Source organism: Metopolophium dirhodum, chromosome 3, assembly GCF_019925205.1.
Source record: "Metopolophium dirhodum isolate CAU chromosome 3, ASM1992520v1, whole genome shotgun sequence".
Taxonomy (NCBI): domain Eukaryota; kingdom Metazoa; phylum Arthropoda; class Insecta; order Hemiptera; family Aphididae; genus Metopolophium; species Metopolophium dirhodum.
The window spans coordinates 32,434,918-32,458,104 of record NC_083562.1 but is presented as its reverse complement, the minus strand read 5'-3'; the positions used below and the strand labels follow the sequence as shown (position 1 = coordinate 32,458,104).

General features: G+C 31.9%; 1 protein-coding gene across 4 annotated transcripts in view; it reads left to right on the top strand.

Moving 5' to 3' along the window:
* Positions 1-23,187, top strand: part of LOC132941343 (peroxidasin homolog) — a 432,704-nt gene that overhangs the window by 324,662 nt on the left and 84,855 nt on the right. For all 4 annotated transcript variants that reach the window (XM_061009356.1, XM_061009358.1, XM_061009357.1 and 1 more), the window contains one exon: positions 21,835-22,019. In XM_061009356.1, coding sequence (XP_060865339.1) covers positions 21,835-22,019 — 185 coding nt within the window. The remainder of the gene's footprint in view (positions 1-21,834; positions 22,020-23,187) is intronic.

The following is a 23,187-nucleotide window of genomic DNA, read 5'->3' as shown; positions in this document are numbered from 1 at the left end:
TCAGCTATCTTAATATAATATTATAATAAAATAATAGGCGTGTGAAACTAGGTATGTAAACATAAAATAATGTGATATGGTAATAACAATAATAAGGATTTAAATATTATAAAATATGTAATAAAATGGCGGTTAAATATCAGAATATGTCGCCGTACGTATCGTAGGTACAATTATTATACAACACAGTCGTCTGCAGCATTCTTATAAGTATATTATACGCAAGGCGTATCATCGATATTTTGACCATAAATCTAGATGCTTTTTTTTTTAATATTTAGCTGAATTCCTTTATTCTGGTATCTCCGGATCGTTGATGGGATGAATTATATTCCCAGATATTGAAATTATTTGAATATAAAAAGTATATTATATTATAATTTAATTGAATTTTTAATATATATCTCAAAATCCGGGATCACTCGTTCTGTAGGTATATAGTACTCACTACTCCGGACTATTAACATGGATGATAAATGATAATAATAATATGATAGCGGGTGATAGAGAGAAATCAAGGTTAGGTTAGGTCAGCTTGCTTCTGTGGGTGGGCATACACAAATATTGTGGTCACCGCGATGGCGGCGGCTCTTCGAATAGCGTGGTCACAAGAAGGCGATTGTGGTCGTAACCGGACGTGCATACACCGCTGACAAAGTAATTTCATATCCTTCCGGTGTCCTCATCAGAATTTACGACAGAGATTACCACCTATTCGCTACATACCGTTTCAAAGTTACAATCTCCGGTCGTCGAAGAAAACCACCGTGTCTTTATGTGTGAATAGTGTGATTGTTCAAACACATATAACGTTCATATTATTCGGATAACCTCATTCGGCCAATTTTTTTCTTTTTAGATATTATGCATGCAGTACTAAAATTTTAAATTAACCTCATATTTTTCACCCGTACGTCTGTCGTAAGATTACTGACAAATTTTTATTTTTAATATAACAGTCAATATAAATAGACTTACAACCTGAAGCAAAATATTTTATACACGAATGACATCATAGATTTTTGTGGGGATAAAATTACTCAACTTTTTTCATTTATTTCAAACTATGCAACAGTTAGAATCGGTTTTATTATTAAACATTTACTTACAGCTCATGTCAGGTTTCAAATTGAACGTAAAAATATTTGAACACTTATCTGATCGTCTGACTCAATAAAAATATATAAAACATAGCGGTCGTAAATATGCTGAATCACATATTATATTATTATATTATGTTATATACTCGAACAAAACGCATTATGTTTTAGAGAAACCATTTGGCTAATTATAAAGGATGTTTGACCTAGTACCTTCAAACTGTTCACCTACACAAGACGACCAAATGAGTAATAGAACCACTGAAGAAAACACAATCTAATTAAACTAAAGTTTCCTTTGAAACTGGAAATCTAATCCTTCTTCGGAGAAAAACTATACGTCAACTCTACGGTTAGATACTGAAAGTGAATTGAAATTTCACCTTACCTACTTAACTATTGTTGTTCTATATAATGAAAAAGACATCATAAATGTTTTTCGTATTTCCTCAATAACATGAATGTTATGTATGTACTCATTTCTATCCTCATTTAAAGTCATTGAAATTCTGAAAATTAAATAATAAGCTTTTCCCGTTCCTTAATATATTTTAGATTCTGAGCGGATCGATCAATGTATTTATTTCTGATATTATACTGATCATTTATACACGATGATATACATTTTGAACTTTGAGGGTGGTTAATGGTACCAAATTGTACCTAGTTAGTACTTGAATAGGTAAACATTTTAAATTCAAAGTTCTTTTCAAAAGCGTCGGGAAATACAAAAACAATTAAAAGGATTACAAACAATTACAAAAAAAGGAAAAAAGAAAATTATCACGCAAAACCAGTTTTTAACAAAATCCTATTTTTGGTACACCTAACTCAAAAACGAAAAACTGTAGATTCTTGAAATTTGTTACTAAATGCTCATATTAGTATTTTCTGTAAATGATAACATTTTCTACATATTTTGACTCTTTTTGAGCTATTTATAGACATTTATATAAATTTATTTTGTTTTTTTTTTCATCATAAGATACCATTGAAAATGTGTCAAAAGAACAGTCACACATTTTTTTCTAATCATTTGAAGTTTATAATTAGACGAAATCATTGATTTAAATTTTAAAACAGGGTTTCTCATAACTAGTCCGTACCAAAAAAAGTAAAACATATTACATAAACACATTGTTTTTTTTATAGAAAAGTTATTCTGCCAAATTTTAATACTTAAATTTCAAACTAAGAATAACGTTTTTAGTTATGTTGCTTTAATTTAAAAAACATTATTCGTGGGAACTTAAAACTTTTAAAGTTTATTATAATATTTTATACACACAATGACATTTTGAAATGCTATAGTGTTTTTGCCAAAATTAATTCAATCTACTCTGTAATAGTAAAATAAATTACTTCAATAGTATAATAGGTACTATGACATTATTTAAGATGTTAAGATATCTTATTACTATAAGATGACAGACCGTCTTCACTTAGAATGGTTTTTCGTATGCAATAATTTATTAAATTTAAGTTTAAATTGAACACATCCATTACATTGACCCACTCGACACTTACTATACAGCAGAGCGTTACCCACTTGTCCACCTCTTTATTTACTACACATCATTGAATTTCTGCATAACTTTTCAAATTATTTTATAGGTCAATAAAATTATTAACCTTAAATACATGGGTATGAAGTATAATATTAGGTACTATATACTGATACCATGTTTACAGGTTTACTGTTTAATTACTCCCAAGTTTAATCTATATTCTTGTCGTTGGCAATAAACCGCCCTTTCGTTGTATGTACTTCAGTATTTGATCGTTGTACACATGCAAATAATCGGAAGTAAAATATCGATATAAAGGGAATATAAAGTGACCAAGCTATAATAATATAATGAATGATAATAATTTATGGCCAGCTTTTATAAAAAGGCATACGGTCATGGGGAAGATTTATCTCAAGCAACGTTGAGAAAATAAAGTTTAAAAAGTACATTACCATAGTATTAAGTAAATAATTTACACGTCTAAATGAGTAATTTATTGTTTTAGTTGGTATAACTGCACAAGTACCGAATAGATATCAGCTGACAACTATACAATACACATATTTTATCGTCTATATATATTAATAATCATTTAATTCTAGTTCAAACAAGATGAATAGGTAATATAATTAACTGAATAATTTCGTTCTATTTTCGATATAGTAGTAATAATAATTAAGAGGGCGTAGCGCATACGCTCTGTCTGTCTTACAAAAGTTTGTAAATTTTAAAATACTCATAACTTGCTTCGAAATTAAAATCTGAAAAAAAATGGGGTTTACTCGATAATAATCTTACCTTAAAATTGTACAAGAGGTCAATTGACTCTAATTTTTAAACTAACATAGCTAAGCTGATCTGCTGAGTTTACAAATTGCCGTGTTATGCGTTTATAAGACAGTGGAAACGCATGCGGGTGTAGTACCCTCTTAATAACACCCATTAAGTCATCTTATATTATAATTAAGTAATACGTATAATATGCATAGGTACTAATAATTATGTTGTGAAAATACAATAATATAAATGACATAATGTACTTATTTTATTATATTTGACAATTTGTGGCAATATAGATATTAGATGCTATTAAACTTGTAGTATAGTAAGTATTGCAATCCGTAAATAGAACGCCGTCGGGATTTTCGTTCTTTCCTAAAGATCAAATGTCTAAGACAAAGCAATATCTACTAAGATACGTGATTGTTTTAATTGTCTTTCTTTCAGCTGATTCATGGTACACGACAAAGGTAAAAATGTACAATTTGGCCCACCACCAAAGAAGTTTTCACGTAGCACATCCTTATACTTTAACGTTTCGAATAGAAATCCCAATAACCAATCCAAATTCAAGTACTCGATACACCAATCACGATCGAAAAGTTTAAGAAATTTGGACTTGACCCAGTAGAATTACGGAACAACAATAACAGTTTTGAATTGAAGTATTTACAAACAAAATACTTGTATACTAATATACTATAATAGTCTATATATGTACACATATCAGAACGCGTAGTACTTATAAGTTTGAACTCACGTTAAAAGTGAGAGATCGCATAATATTGTCGTAACAAATGTTTAAATTGTAAATGTGTTTTGTTTTTCAATAGATTATCTGCTATTATAATGTTCGACATCGTTGGTTTCAAACTAAAGCCATGAGAATGATACGCTTAGATGTTTTCAATGTAAAATTGTTGACCATAATATAAACTAAATCTAAAAAACAAAACGCATTGACAGTGTACTCAATTTGAGTTGGAAATTGAAATGTGTATGACTATTGTTTAAAAAATTTGAAATTATTATTTTACATAATCCTTTTCTTAAAATCCTTAAACATTTAATCATCTTTCCATTTCTAATAACGCTGTAAGACACTGACATTGATTTTATAGTTTACATTTCGAAAAATACACCATAAAAATGTTCCCTTTGATCCCTTATCCCTTTGTCATATTTTATATTAGGTACGAGGACACTATGCATATAAAAATGATTGAAAATCACTACGGTATTATTATTGTACGTGTAAATGAATAAAATCGTTTTTATATTCATAAATAATGGTGATTTATCGGTTTAAGGTCCCATAAATTAACAGTCATAAAATACAATAAATTATTTGAATATGCTTTTATGAATTAGATAAATTATTTATTATTATAATATTATATATAGATAGGTACGCTTGATTTTGTTTTTAAAGCGTTTCTCTCACTCACTCTCCTCCCTCTTACTCTCTCTCACCCACTCTTTCTTTTTCCTTCTAAACTATTCACGTTTTTGTTAGATTTCCTTTGGCCCGTTGTTGTTTATCGGTATACGGTTAAATACAAACTTTTTGCGTCCATTCGAACAGTGAGTACCTTTAGTGTTGTAGTCTGTAGCGTTTTAATTTATTTAACCTGTGGCTCGTATTTAAGTTTTGAGTATTATAGTAATAATTACCCCGCACCCATTTATGCACAAACAATACAAACATGAGCAATATTTCACGTGGTTTTAAAATTGATCAATATTTTGACTTATCTTTGTATTACAGCTAAATATTTATGTCCTGACGTGAACATCTAAGATGCCAAACATATAACGCCGTAATAATAGTATACTATGTCATGTGCAAAAAACTCTCGCCAAACGTGTTAATACATTTTGAATAATAATAATAATAATATTTTATCTGGCCATAAAAACAATTAAGCATGTAATAGTAACAATGTTCACAAAAAACACTAATTACTAAAATAGTAACTGATTATATAATAACAAAAGTATTTTGCCCAACTCACCACCGAGGTGTAACCTAGTATTAGTGAGTTTGAGTCTTACAAATTAATTAATTATATATTAATATTTAGTTGAACAATCATAAAATAAAAATAACGCTATGATAGTGATACACAACTAAACAAGTATAGAATAAAAGAGTAGGAAAATAAAAGATACATGTGATTTGATTTTTGTAAGCAAGAAATATAGGATAATAGCATAATATTTTGAAATATATATTTACTATGTTTTGTATCGTAATATTTAATTTAAGGGGTCTATTTTACTACTATTTTTTTCATAGTGTATATGGTTGTTTTATGTGCTTATACATTATAAAATATCTCGTTATAATCTTTAATAACAAAAACGTACAAACCAACGAAAAAAAAACCAAAAATATACGACAGTATTATTATTGTCATGATATGTAATCACTTGAAACAAACGCATCAGAGGTCATGCAAGCATTTTGAAAACAGTAGACACCATCGAATTCCAAATACTACAATAAAACAATAAACATCATAATGATATCAATGTATGCGCAATTCGGTTTAACGTCGTTTTAGTAGTAGCTACAAACGCATTCTGTTCGCTTTTCCGAGGGGCGGCGGCCAGAGACTTGTTTGAATTGTCAAGTGTCTACGACTCGAACGTTTAACGAAGTCAAAGGATCTGTGGAATACATTATTATTACTACGTACGCGCTCGCTTTCTAGTAAGTCTACTTTAGGGTTGGTCTACTTTCCGTTCGTTTGATGACCGCATGCATCGCTGCACGGCAGATACAAAAATAACGATAATAATGCTACTGCTGCTGCTGCTGATGATGATGATGATGATAATAATAATAATCTTTATCGTCATCGTTTCGGGGGTGGGGGGGGAAGCCATTTTATACGTGATGCGCGGCTCGACGTGTTCTGTTAATTAAACGGTAAGGAGACGGTGACTACGATTTAAAATTATAACCATCATTACAGTCGGTGTTCTCAGAAAATTTGTTGGTTTAAATCAGTACCTACGCTCGAGTGCGGTGTTTGGTTCGTTTTTGGGTGACGTATTTCGGGCGACGAAATTACTATTTTACGAAAACAACAATAAGACCCGAGTTCATCGCGCGTTATCTTTTTGGTCGGAACCGCGTTTCCTTTTACCAGCTATACCAGCAGCTGTATCCGTTTTTGTTTATCACATCGAAAAGTTAAGTTATGTTTATAAAAGTTTAACGATATTTAAGTTAACAGAATATATCTTGCATAAAGGTGCTTGATGAGTACTTTAAATAGTTTTTCGTACGACAAGTTTGTTCTTTCTACATATTTTGAGTTTTATAACGATTACTACCACCATTATGTTACTATTGTTTGATCGCTTCGAAGATTAAAGAACAAAGTTTGTTTTTTTTTCTTTTGATCGTCGTAATTTGAAGAAAGCTCTTAAGTAGTTGGCACGGCGTGGTTGTGCGAATGGGACCGAAATACTAAATTAACTAATACACTCGATAAAAATAACACACCATCGTAAGACGTTTTAATATTATATAAATACAAAGCGTATCTGGTGGCATAATTAAATGTAATTCCAGTGCACAATTTTCAAATATACATCAAATACGCTACCCAAAACATATATTCGAGCACCAACTCAAACGAATCAACAAGTGAATTTTTTTTCAAAATCGTCAACTTTTTTACTGTATATAATATGAGAAAGCGCGTAAAATCAAATAAATTCCGTTTTGCGAGCTTCCGAAATTTAGGAAATATGAGTCTGTACATTTTAAAAGGACTACGCGCTTTTGATGTATTGAAAAATATTCACCGTTCGGTGAATGATCCGATGCTGCCGAGTGAAAACTTTCCCGGATGACTGCGACCGAAGTTCGTATACAGTGCGTGTACAAGCGACTCGGTCGTGCGTCCAAGACGCGCCTTACGAACACAGTATTTGAATACTTTGACAAAAATGTTTATTATTTGCAGGAGTAAACGTAAAAGTTAAAATGCTCTTGCGATGAAAAAATAGGGAAAAATATTCAGAATTTTCTTGTCAGATCTCGCGAGGAATGTTTAACGCGTCTCGTTCAAAATACAAATAGAACTCTTGGGGACAACTATAACGCGTGAGGGCACAATACAGTTTAATGTTTGATATATTTTGGTGAGTCGTGTCGTATCAAAATCAAAATCGCAGAACGTCGGATGTGCGTTATACGAAAACCATACGTAATGAACGCATTGATATAAACACTTAATAATGTTCATAAAAACAATATTAAACCACAGTAGGTAACAGGAAGACTTGACAGATAACTTTTGTTCTAATTAATATTTAAAATGTTTTTTTTATATATATACTTTATAGTCGCTTGTGCTACACGTACAATATAAAAAAAAGTGGGTAAGTGGATGTCGCTCAGCTATACAGTAGGTTACAAGTGGGTCAGTTACAGCATGTATACATCAAATTACCTGCTTTTTAATACTGAAAATAAAAAATTTTAAATATGATTTTAATTTTTTTGGAAAAATTCAAAATAGCCAATTCGTAAAATCTGATTATAAGAACAATTTTGAAGATAAGAACATTTATCTAAGTCAAGTAGTTTATTTTTTAGATTTTTTTAAAATATCAATATTATTAGAATAAATTAATTTAGAACGTACCTAATAACTTTTTTCAAAATATTATTTTTGAGAATTTCTTGACATGAGTATATTTCTCAAATTATTTATTAACCATACAGTTTTCACAATTTTCGCCATTGGTTTAAGTAGCATATTTTTATTTTTTATTTTTGTCAGGTCTTCCTATTACATCCTGTATATTATTATGAAGATTTGATTTACATTGTTTTTATCTACATTTATTGATGAATCTACCACGCTATCCTTTTTGATTAAAAGAGACAAAATACGTTTTTAAGCGCCAAGAAAAAAAAAATAGATATTTCGGTCTGTTTCCCCGGAAAGACGTCTTAACAGACTCACAAAAATCGACCACATAATATATAGTAATAATAATGACTGCAGTATATCATTTTTATATTAAGCCACTAAAATCTCGAAACACTTTTTTAGATTTATGACATCTTGAGAAGGGATGATACACTTTTCAACCCCCCTCACCCCTTCGCCCACCATTAGCCAGTACTGCGGCGTGTCAAGCTTATATCTTTGTTTTAAATAAACTCGATAACGACATAAAGCTGATAGTTAGAAGGACCGCCGTCGAAATGGACGGAGCGTAATCTGGTTTGTTTGTAAAACGAGGCCCGCCTGTATAACGAGTACACGTCAATTAGAAATAATTATTTACCGCAATGTGCTTTGTCGAGTAGAAATAAATTACGTTCAACAGACAAAGATTCACCGGCGTTTTAATACAATTATAATTTATTTCCTATTCCAAAACAGATTATTTCAAAACACAAATCGAAAACTCTTTGAACAGCTACAATACTACAATGTAAAATGTATTATTATGTTTGTGTACCAGCCAGTGTGTTGAACAAAAAATAGCTAAACGATTAACCGATACTTATAAAGTTTATAAACATTACAATTTACGTATTTTATAATTCAAAACTCGTGAATTTAAATCACAATAATTTCTGGTCAAAATATATCGTATTTTTTTAACATCAATAATCCTTTTACTTAATCCTTCAGTATTGACTATTATGATACCTACAATACGGTAACGTAGCCAGGGAGTACTGGGGCTTTAGCCCCCTCCCCCCTTTCGAAATCTTAAGACAGTCAAAAAATGATTTCAATGGTCTAGGTATTTAAGTTATTGCAAATACACATTTGTATACAGCCGTACAGTATAACCGAACCCTAAAATAAAACCTTGGTATGTTTAACTTATGGTAGACTCAGTCAAACCAACTCTGTATAAACACACTATCGTCTATCAGTCCCTCTCGCCCATAGAATAATCCTGGCTACGCCGCTTCTCCAATAGGTAAATTTATATATTTTAATTAAAATGATCAGTTTTCAATTGCGTATACGTTTACTTTATAAAATATAACCAACATCATTGGCTAATCATATTGTAATGTTTTTGCCCAACACTGGTGCATACAAGATACAATCATTGAGTATGCGTTTAACATTAATTGTGTATAATCATTAATCAATGATAGGTTAGGTATATGTTATATTCATATCCATATTCCATATAGGCGCGTAATACAATGTAGCGTCTCATCAATTTGTTCAGGTTCGAACAACCGTATAACGTTTAAGCATAATAACCTGAAATCTCCGCGACGAGCTGTATATTATGTATAGGTATTTACTATTGCTCTGTTAAATTAATCAAAATAAATATAATATATGTTCAACTTCTCTATACAGAATTTGTTTACGGTATCATATTATATCCCTGAGTCGTTATAGCTTATAACCTCGTGACACTTGTGCAACATTGTGCGTCGTCAAAAACTGTTTTATCTATACAATATACAGTGTTATTATTTTAAAAGTAAACACTCATTTACTCGAAGAACTTTAATGTGGTAATTAAGACATATAAAAATCTAAATTCGAACGAGTTGAATTAGTTATAATTATTTAAAGTTTAGATGAGCGTAGTGACACAAGGACAACTCGCAAAGTGTTGGCCTCATACACTACTCCTATTAATTATTAACCACTGTCCACTAGTCCGAAACTCGATATTTATACATTGAAACTGTCAGATAGGTAAATACTATTTCTACTTCAAAATAAGAAATGAAAAACGTATTTAGCCGTTTACAACAGTTAAGATTCTAAAAACTATTGTAATAATAAACATTAAAACTTTTCAACAAAAAAAAGGTAGGCAAGTCAATCACCTTATATTTTATAAAATCCACGTCAACGTTTGTCTATGTCGTATATATGTTAGGTACTGTGAATGTCCGAAATTGGCGAGTGCTGACATTGACCGGTTAATGTCGTCACCAAAGGCATTGGGGGATGTTGGCATATTGATCAATTTTGTACTGTTTGTAAAAATTCACTAGTGAATGTCGACATTTATTTAGGTAACGATATTGGTGAATGTTGTTGATGTCGATATTATTAATTAATCTGATCTAATCATACTATCTAATATTCTAGTACCTATCAATACAGTAAAGGTATTGTACAATTGATAATTTCGATAAAATGTTTTATTACCGAACACTGCAACTTATTATAATATCTGGTTAACCGCCATGCTAGCTGCCTCGATAAAATTTAGTATTATATTGTCATTCAACGTAGTTATAGGTATATTTTATTGATTTCAATTGATTTTCACAATAACCAAAATATTTTTTTTTTTTTTTTTAAAGCCACTGCATCAAATTCATCAACTGGTATACGCGGTGAAATTGCAAAACAAAATGCATCACAAAAAAGTGTGGTTGTACAAATGATGGCATTTTATGTAGTACAAAATTTGATAACAGTTTGTCATGTTGCAATAAGTACAATAATTTTCCCCGTTTTTTTTTAAATAATAATTTTTGTATGGCAAAATAATCATAATTAATAATAATAATAATAATAATAATAATGATTAATACAATTAATTATTAATATTTTTATTTAAACATAATATTTTTTATATTTTATATTATTGTCTATAGACTATTATAATAGTAGTAGGTATACTATAATATTATGTGCGAATACGTACCTATTTCAAAATTAACCAAAATCCTGATGTAAATGTCAACATCCACTAGTTCAATATTATGTCTATATTGTTTTATCTTTCAACATTCACCAATTTAGTACCATTTTATTCACCAGGTGATTGTCAGCACTCACCAATTGTGGACATTCAAAGAAACATATATATATTTATGAACAACGATTTGGTAACTTACGGGAGTCAACCTAACCTTCATGTCGAAACCAAGATATTGTAGTATATTATATTACCCAGATATTTCTCTAACTTAGGGTGACGATATATAGGGGTTAAGACCGAATTGTCTCTTCTGAGTATAATGTATGTATCCCTTTCCCGGTAAACTTCAAACGGGGCCCTTTTGTACCATGTTTAGAAAATGGTCACGTATTACTTCTACAATCATATTATTATGACGTGTGCGTAAAAAAACTTAACTCAAAACTAACGAAACAATACATTTCTACGGTTTTATATTGACGCCATAGCTATATAAACAACAGTTTTCGTGGGGCGAACGTCGAGTATTACGACCAATAATTGTCAGTGATAAGTACGAGAAAACAATATATGGCCCATCCATAGATAATCCGTAAAGGTCAGGACATGCCTATGTAAATCGCACATGGAGTAGCCTGCCAGAAGAGTCCCAGAGATACCCAGAGATACTCCAGAGTTAAAACCATTATAGTGGCATCAAAATAAAAACATATTTTTTTTTTTATTTAACCGTCAACGCGATAATATTACAATAGTTGTACAATAGTAATACTATAACTGACAACACGCTGAACGTGTTATCAATGAGTACTATCACAAATAGTCAGGTAACCAAGCTATACCATACAGTTACCATTATGTTTAACTTGATGCTCTTTTGGCATGTGGTTTGGAGCCAAATGTCCCATCCATTATGTATTCGTCCATGTGCCCAGCTTATTAAATATGAACCCGTATCGTCCCATACACATCGTCCAGGACACACGAAATCACAAACCAAATAACGTTAAAATAATATAAAAACTATTAAACCAATTCGGAGGTTTTTTTATACCTAACAGAGTTTGTCCGTTTTATATATTATATATATGTTATAAATATGGCTACCCTCTTAGATCATATACCTCTACTAGTATAACATGATCTAAGGTTACACTACTCAAACACAACTATTTAAATCAGATGTTGAGGTTTGTCGAAAATGTGTTCCCATATTATATCAATGTCATAAAACCGTGATTAATACAGGTACGTGATGCCACACATAGTGACAGAGATGGGCAAAGTAGTTGTAATTGGTATATTACATGTAAGAAGGTCAGACGGAGCCCGTGGCTGCTCCCGTAATCGCGTGCGGCAACTGGCATTATATTATTATACTTTGTCGAAAACGGCCAAGGTTTAGCCGTTGTGTGCTCAACAAGTTCGGAACAATCAACACAAATTATAAATTAGCTCGTGTGCAAACTTTAGCGGTGTTTGTCGTCGTCGGTTTCGCCTCGTACGCCATTATATTATACGCTCACATTCACTATCATCCGATACGTTTATGTGTTTCACGTGATACGTCGTGTGACACAATTCACAATGTATTACTATACACAGTTTTTAGCTATTTATATACGAACGTATAAGCACACAACAGTGCTCAACCGTTTTAAGTCTGCTGGCTTATTATATTATTTTCGAAGATATGCGCGTCCAACGATGTGTGACTAAAATATTATATTTCCGAAATAGTTTCCGTTGTCGACGCAATTTAAATGTAAACGGTGTTCGTGTTTTAAGAAAAATATATTATAAATTTAATTTTTAATTTTTATGTCTTATCATCGTCACCACGTTAACCATTTAATTTTTATAATACATGTAACTGTTATGATTATGTGTTTTGAATCATAAAGAAAATATGTCATCTCATAAAGAATTATATTTTTTGGTATCGTGTCTGTAGTTATAGTTTCGAGAACATTTTTTTCTCCTAGTGATTTTCAAAATAGCTACCTAACCGTTTATTAATAAACAAATTTAAGTTCCCGGGTCGACACTACTGCATAAGCTGGTGCAATATGAGTGGCGTGACCGAAATATATAACGCAGACAGCTTTGGTCCTGTTCATTAAATGTAAGTCTTAACATTGACTTTTATTCAAAACTTTTATAATGAGATAAATTTACTTTTTTGACTTACATTTATTTATTTATACGACATCCCAAAATATTATTAATTAAAAATAAATCTTTAATAGCATTTTGTAATTTACAATAACTGCAGCACTGTCGAATGTAATCGAAGTGTATAAAAACATCGGAAGTTTATGAGAGATAATAAATCGCTAAGATATTCAACATAAATCTTGATAAAAGTTGCATTCGCGAGAATCTTTAATGGGCTCATTCGGAGACTTTTCAAAAGTTAGTTACCACAATAATTCTCCAAACAGCAACCATGCCAAAGTCGAATATCCACTTGTTTTTGAATATAAATTAAGGCCAATTATTTCGATTTAAAATGGCTATAGTTTATTATCAACTAACAGTCCAGATATTATTATGACAAAGTATTAATTTTTGGCAAATTAAAAGTTGTGAAAACAATTGTATGTGCAAAAAACGCGGGTCAAGTCCATAAAAAAATATAATATGAAAACCGGTTCTCAAAAATATATTGACACTTTCGTATCATGCGGACATGCGGTATTATATAAACTTAAATTAAAAACACGTTAGTTAATCATAATTTATTCTTGCTTGACTTTACGATTTATTGAGTTTATCTTTTTTTCTCCTGCTAATTATGCGTGTAATTCGAAAAAAGTGTAAGCAGAAAATATATAAGAAAGACCATGGTTATAAATTGAATACTATAATACTATACTTATTATATTATATACCTTCACTCAATCAAACAAAAATACATATCATCATCAAACACACTTTAGACTTTAGACTTTAGAGTATATAAAGTGCGATTGTATATAATCGACTCAAACATAATATTGTCCGTATATTGTTATTGAACATCGGACAATTAATGCGTAATTAACGTACAATCTATGCTATTCTGAATTCACGATACCTACTATTGTAGCTGATCAGTGCCTGGAAAAAGTATACCTGCCACTGGTCTAACCTGCAGAAGAATAATATTAAGAAAGTATTACTTGTGTCGTCGTCGCAACCACTGCCGACGTATCGTACTGCTTCAATTCGTAATTAATTGTAATTAAAATAGATTTTTAATTCGATTGCCAACTATAACGGCCCTTATTATCAAATTATCTTCTGAATTGATTAAAAGTTTTTGGTCATTGAGACGAAAATTAGTAAAATAAAGTGAATCAATGACACAGTTTGAGAAAACACTGTAGGTCAGCAGGGGTGGACTGGCCGGGGCGGAAAGGCGGAGAAGTCCACGTGGGCCGGTCAATTTAGGGGCTCTAAATTTAAATTATAAATGTGTGATAATATTATGGTAAATTGACTGTCTGTCACCTGTCGTGCAATCTATTATTTTAGTTTCGTATCCGCTATAATCATATATTATAATATAATATGATTATGACATCTTCTATAGTTTTATATCTTATATCACTCAGTTATCGGCTTAGTGTGCGTTGGCAATGCGTATATTTTGCTATTATTAGCTCTTGATATCTACTTATTGACTTATTTTCATCTCCACCTGGACTGATGTACTCTCAGTCCGCCCATGTAGGTCAGTATACGAAGGTCAGAATAATTAAACTCCACGTCTAGATGTAGATATATAATTTGTGCACCTGGCAGCCGGTAATAATTCAGCAGCAGTGAATGAGAATATTATTTATAGTAGTTTTCCGTCAATGCTTAAGCCGTGGAGCGTCTCTGCACAATCAAATTGTATAATCGATTCAAACATTGTCCGTATTGAACGTCGCGCAATTAATGCGTAATGAACGTACAATCTATGAAATTCACGACACTATTGTAGCTGATCGGTGCCTGCAAAAAGTGTACCTGCCACAGGTAGTCTAACCTGCATAAGAATAATATCACGTAAGTATTACTTCTTCCGTCGTCGTTGCAACCACTGCTGAATCGTATCGTATCGTATCGTGTCGGGAGTCGACGACGGCAGTTTTTAATTCGATTGCCAAATAACGGCTCTTGTTATCATCTCCGTGTTGATGACAAATGAATTTGTGTGTGTGTGTGTGTGTGTGTGTGTGTGACAACGGAAATTTGTCGTGTAATCTGGTTTTCACAGCCGAGTGGCGAAATAACAGAGTAAGCGACGAGTGGAGGTACTCTGCACACGGGCTTTAAAGGCAATTACTGTACTATAATATAGTATATTATAATTCCGCAGCAAAACTTTGCCGAAAATCACCGAATTTTTTTTTTCCGCGCACCGAGTCTTACTATTAAATAAACAATATTATTATTTAACGTGCATCACAAACAGACTTATCGCATTTGTCAAATGGTTCTATAAGAAGACAGCCGCCATTAGTTACATTTGTTAGCCTGGATTATGGTTTCATAATTACCACTAAGACTAAATAGAAAATAAGAAGTCCATACCAACTGATAATATAATAGTACACTTTATCTAAACGTATTTTGCAGTCTTTAATATTGGTGAGAAATGTCGATCCCAATGTTTTCATTCAAACTGTTGTTTTCGAGATTCATTATTGTCAGAAACCTAAAAGCTAAAGGCGTTGATAGAGGTTATTTTAATTTCGAAGTTTTTTAACGTATTGTATTATGTTAAAAAAAAACCTTTTCAAAGGGACTTGAATCTGGCAGTCGAGTAAATAATTGTTGGACGATGGAAAATAATTTTTTTTAGATTATTATTTTAGTCCTTAAATTATGGCGCACGAAATGGTCAATAAAAAATAACAATATAATATATAATAATAATTAAACACAAATTTAAGATTAAAATCGATTATGTTTTTGTCTAAATTCAATGGCTTTTGTAACCAGCCGAGTGAAGGATCCGGTATGGCACAATACATTTTTCACTGGAGTATAACGAGCGAATTCGGTACAGTTGAAAGTGATTAAAGAGTCAGTATATACAGAGAACATGGCGTGAATTATGGCCACAATAGAATTTTGAGTGGCCGTATATTGATTGACAGTCACGTAGTCTGGGCACGTTGTATGCGAAGTGATTATTTTATGAGTTTCTCATATTTTTTCGTACAAAATTAAGAACATTTTAAATTTATAATATGTTAGTCGTATCCGAACGTCCGATGTTCGCGTATAATGAAATATAACGACTTGCTTGCGGTGGCGCCGACAAGAGATTATAATAATAATAAACTATAGGTCGGTACTAATAACGTCATAATTTGGTGTATAACCGTAGGCAGATGGATTTCTTCCGCGGGTGATGATTTAATTTCATTCATGTAATACATTATTATTTGATGGTCAGCTGACGAGCGTGTCCTGCACTTGTGAGCTAATAATAGATTATTCGTCTCCACGCGCGTAGTGGAAAATCGGCACTGGTTTTTTGTTTTCCCGCGGATAGCCAATATTTATTATATCGGTGGTTAAAGAGACACTGATCTTAGCTCATGTACTTGGCTGTGACGTTATAGTCGATATCGTCACGTCGCCACTTTCGTCACCATCGTCCTTGTCGTGGAATGAGAACGGTTTTAATTCAATAGCCGACTTAAAAGTCGGTTCGCTACAAAGGATGTTATTATCTCGACATTAATGACAGACGCGCGTGTTCGTGTGTGAAAACTAAACTTTGTCGTGTAATCTAGTTTTCTTACTGTTGCGTGGCACCACGCGGCGGGAAACGTCGACGAGAGTGCGTCTGTCTCCTGCGTACGGGTTTTAACGCAATTACTAGCTACTAGTATAATTCCAGCAGCAACTTTTCCGAACACCTTTTCACCTGCCAAATGATTGATTGTGACTGGGCGGCCATCCGCAGACAAAAGAGCACAGCGTACGCAGGACGATATATTTGCCTGTCACAAGGGTTGTCGGTATGCGTGCATACCAGTGTTGCCCAAACTGTGTGCAGGGAATCGAAATTGTTTTCACTGGCCACCTGCAAGTTTAAAGGATTGTATCGCCCAACTGAACACTATTCAACATCATTAAAAGTGATTATATCATAAGGCCAGAATAGTTATCAATATCTACCCATACACATTTTGATCAGTAAAATATTGTACCCGACTTTTAAAGCTGCAGATAAAAAATTATAAATATTTGTTTAATCGTCTTAATCTTAAATCCTATGTTGTGTCTGTGCCCCGTACTCGGGTCATACAGTAAGAATTGTGCGATCACAACGGATACATATTATAATGTTCGTTAGACTACATCTGATAAATCATTTATCAAATTATCTTCTAAATTGATTTAAAGTTGTTGGTCATCGAGACGAAAATTAGTAAGATATATAGTGGATCAATGACACAGTTTGAGAAAACACTGTAAGTCAGCTCACGAAGGTAAGAATATGTAATATATATAATTTGAGCTCCTGGCAACCGAAAATAATTCAGTAGCTGTGAATGAGTATATAATATTAAAGTAGGTAGTTTTCCGTCAATTCTTAAGCCGTGGAGCGTATCTGCACAATCAAATTTAATTCAAAAACTTCCTGCCATTCACCTATTCATTGAGCAATAAATGTCATGTAAATATCGTTACGATACCAAGTATAATATATAATAGCATTATGATAATATCGTATAATTGTATTTTCCTATGGTTCTCGGGGTTGTCGTTTTAGATTCTGAATGGAGAGATGAATGTATTGGTTTTACAATAAAGTACCTATCAATTTATTTTGTCTATATACATTTTTAAGCTCAAAAATGCTTTGGTCTTCTATTACTGATTTCTGGTAAAAAATAGAATAATTTATAGTGTCACATAAAGATATACCATTAACAATCCCTGTAATTATATATATTATATTATTATAATCGTAAAAAACAATAAAAAAAATTTTGAAAAAATTTTGAAAAACTGAAAATTGCTACGAATAATCAGTTGTCTACAAAAATGTATTTTTTTGGTGTAATCCAGAAATCAGCAACTGTGATTGGTGCCCTGCAGTCCATATACATGGTGTAGTGACTGCTATACCTCTAAGGATTTTGTAGGGGGTGGGTGTCCATGCCAGAGTAAACCCCAGGGTAAATTATTACTTGGTGTAACAGTCGCTATTTGGAAATAAGGGGTAAAGAATATTCGAAGAAAAATATTTAACAACTTATGACGGGTGGGTAAAACTACGTCTTGCCACCCCTGACGTCTTGGACACCACTAGCAACCGTAGATACTTTAAAGTTAATAACAATAATAATATATGATGTGATATTATAATTATATAATATTGTGATAATATTAATAATATGATATTACATTCGATGTTTCGGGTAAAAATGATTGCATCCTTCCGTATTAAAATAAATACATTGAGTACGATAAATTCGTAGTATAGGTATCCGCGAACAGGTATTTTATTGCATATTTAATTATTACTACTCTCGATTTCGATCGATTACAAAATATCTGACGCGTGTTTAAATCATACATTCTCTATCATCGACATAATATTATTATTACTGATTCGCATCGTTCTTAATTATTATTTAACGATAATGCGTACCCAGTCAACATCGTGCGTATTATGGAGCTGCTTAATATTTATTTAAAACTGTAACTCGATTGTAAACCCCAATACCTACGCGTGACTTTATAAAAGTCAATGTCGAAAATATTCTGAGTGGAAGTTATTGCATGCTATAAGACGCGGTATAGGTACATTGTTATTCGTGTAAATCGCTGAATAGAATATTCTTATCGTTTCCTCGCATCATTCGTCATATTATTCCATACGATATTTTAATACGTTGATATAATTAAAAACAGTTAATTTTTTGTTTCCATAATAATATTGAGTTTGATTTTCAAACCATCTCTGATAATTTCAATCCCAGTTAAGAAAATTGTCGTTAAAACTCACATACTATTTTGATCAGAAAAAATTCATATCGTTAGACTACTTCTAGTTTATAATAATATTATAACATATTATTATTTTTAAAAATACATTTATAAGTATACTATTATAAATAAATATAATTAAAAATACGCAAAAGGATATTAAAGATAAAAAGGGTTAAAAATCTATTGGTTACTCTACCATATTGGACCAAAATTCCGTATAAAAAATTTAAAAAAATACACATAATATAAGTAAAATTAATTGGACAGTTAGGTTAATATTTATAATTAGCCTTCAAAGCAAAAGTAAAAAGTAATACTATTAAATGAATTGGGGTAAAGCTGATTAATTATAATTATTGATAAGATATGGTGATAATATATTACGTCAGTTTTTCCAGGCATAATATTATATTGGTACTCTAAGGTTTCGTCCGTGTAAATTTTAATACAACTACACCATATATGCCGGCACTTTTATGCCGGTTTTTATTTCGGTAACAGTGAACTTTGTTGTTTATATTCTACAAACGAAAAACTGATAGAAATTTCAAAACATCAAATAAAGAATACATAAAAGAAATCAGACCTAAATAAAAACTCACTGTAACTCAGATTTCACAAAAAAATATCGAAACCGACCACAACATACATTTTATCGTTGAAACAGACAACACAATATTTCAAACAGACAAAATAATAAATACATAAAAACCGTACTAAAATAACTACACTTACAAAAAAAGTTAAACGATGTAATAGTATTAATAATATTTTAGACAAAGAAACTGACTGAAACGATATTATTTTTAAATACGTATAGTTCAATATTAAGTTTTAAATAATGAATAATATAACATGATTATATCGTCATATTATCTTATCAATAACAAATTTTATATTAATACTTTTTTGAATTAATTGTATGTTTATAAATTTGTATATTTTATGAGGTTTTACTGTCTTTAGAATATTAATTTTGGTGTTCCACTGGACTTACTTAATATATTATGTTTATTTTTAATTGGCATGCTACATTATATCTACCACCAATTTATAGGTGTGAATACATTCCACTAATTGGGAGTCGGTCAAGGTTTTTTTTTTTTTGATGAAATCTCAGAAATAGGGAGAGTAGTGGGGGTAAAAATGTATTTAGCTTAGACCCCTTTTTCTTTTTCTTTCCACGACTACCGCTGCATCGCAATTAAATTTTTAGTTTTCAATTCAGTCGTATTATTCCAACTTTGAGCTAGGGTTTATTTATTTTTCGTTTTTACTGTTCAGTATTTTGTTTATCACTGTGCACCGTTGTAGAAACGCGTGCATAAACACTCGAAACGCATCCATGTGAACGGTGAGCAACACCACAATAGTCACTTACAAATGTAATATAAATATAATATAATGTACACTGAGTGTTACGATACTATTATTATACGTATCGTCGTCGTGACTCGTGGTGAATGCGTTGTAATAAATGTTTACTGAAATAATTTGCTCAAACTAACGAATTTCCTGACCTAGATCATAATATTATATTATAATACATTACGAACGCGGTAGAATAGCCAATAGGTACTGCAGCTGATTTTATGACTACAGTGGTCGACCGTCTAAAAACGAAACACTATAACTGTACCACTTTAAATATTTTTCAGGATAGCCATTTTACGTGCTGTGTTCTATAATATATTGTAACTATAGTAGTGTAAAGTAGTCGGGGGGTACAACCTTGTTGCGATATTACTTATCCAGAGAAGGCTTTCTATTCCTTATTGATAAGTTTTCCGTAGCTGGGGGTCAGAGCACTGTGTATGAGGTATTTTATCAATACCGAGACACGTTTGGTTTATAGATCTATGGTAATTATTTTATTAAAAATAATACTTTCCCGAACATGTAGATGGCTGTTAATAAGTTTATAATATATAGGTGAGTTCGCTCCTGTTGATGGTTATTGTCCAACTAACTGCCGTGTGTCATTTTAATAATAAGTAATATATATATATATATATATATATATATATAGAGGGACGGAGTGGCCGAGCACCGTCGCCGGTTCGAAACCCGGCCACGGGCAGTCACGGTGTCTAGAGAGAGAGACTCCCACCCGGGCATGGCAGACACCTACGGGTGCCCACTAGAAAATTCTGAAACAAACACACGTGTTTAAACCTACAGTACCCTCTCCCACAGTTAAGAACCTGCACCCAATGGCCGCGGCTTAATCAATAAAAAAAAAAATAACTAACAATGTCTATGGGTCAAAAAGTGTTGAGTGTGTATATTTTGTATTGGTCAATCCTATAGTGTGTGTTTAGTGTATAATTTATAGGGTGTAACGAATGTTACAATAGTATTGTGTAATTCTTATTAATGTGTAGGTAACATATTATTATCAGGTTGACCGCCACGGGTTTATTTTTACTTAAAATCGATTTTGAGAATCTATTCGGGTTCTCAAAAATATTACTAGGATTGAAATCGATGTTTAGCGATAGATCGTTTGTAGTCACAATAATCAGTATTTTCTAGTCGGATTTAAAATGTACAGTGTTGCCACTTTCTTTATGGTATAACAAGCTTGCAGATATCATTATTAGTTTTTTTTTTTGTTATCGAATTTTTGTTTAAATCGTCAAAACTGTTTCCAAGTAAACCTATGAAAAATCCCCGTGGCGTACGGGAGTAAACTAGTGAGATGGCTCATGATGGCGGTCGACCCGTTGTTATTATGGTTTCAAACGGACAAATTAACGTTATTTTTGCAGAAAACATTTCAACGACAGAAACTACGATGGACGTAAATTTGATCGAAGAAAACCATCATCAACACGAAGTCGGATCGAAATGGTCGCCACTGTTCGAGGACGGACCCGGGCCCGTCAACGTCACCGCCCGTATCGGGTCCACGGTGCAATTGAACTGTAAAATCCAACTACTCTACGATAAAACGGTATGTAAATCCTAAGCATAATTCACTTAACACTACCCGAGTCCCGGTACAGTCGTAAGCTCTATAATACCATTAAATCATTTCGAGTCGTATATCATAGCTGCAGCAGCTGTACATGGTATGGATGTTATTAAATCATTTCAGTTTTTAATGTTTATATTATTATTACATGTATATCATACACTGCAGTTTAAATTCGAATGATTTGATTTAAACTCGGTCGGCCAGAATTTTTTTTTTTTTTTTTGTAATTTCATAACTAATAATAGTACCTAATTAAAAATCATTACCTAATCACTATCGAAAATATTTAGACGGTATCAGATAATAATTGTAAACATATAACTTCTCTGTACTTTGACATTTTATTTATTTGTCGCAGTTTTCTGTGTAAGCAAACAATTTAAACTAAAATATTTACCCACTGAATTCAATTGATTAGATGTTATGAATAAATCTAACTCGGCAGCCTCACTAAATTGTTGAACCACAGTTTAAATGCATAACCAAATATCATAATATTGATAAACAAAACAAGGGGGATTCTACACGACCTCGACGTATCACTAATATATTGTAATTTACTCAATGATGAGGTACAGTCAACACCACTGCCGAGGGCTTATACCTACTGCCTATTTGTATAATTGATTATCCATACTATCCCTCGCTCTATTTAATTTGCAATAAAATGTTAAAAAAAAATACACACGAATAAATACGTAAGTTGAATTGTATCAAAATCAGTACCACACATTTTCTCGGCATAAAATATAAATACTGTACAAATAGAACTTGACCAAATTAAACTGTGTAACCCGATAGTAATTTATACGCAGCGGAAGTTAGCGAAATTAAACAAAGTACCGTCATGGGAATATAATACGAGAAAGCTCGAAAACTTATATAATATTCTACTATAGGCGATAAACATTTATTTTGCTGTTGAAACGACTGCGGTTTAACCATTTTCATATTCTTTTTCATACACCCTCATTATAAACGTGTGGCTATGTGCTATTGCAAAACTGCTCGGCGTTTGATTCGGACATATAGTGAGCTGTCGCTATAGGGTTTTTCCAGACGCTATATGGAAGTTGAATAACAACAGTTGAAAGTTTTCCAAAGACCGAAACTTTATCAATCACAATGTTGGCGGCTAGAACTT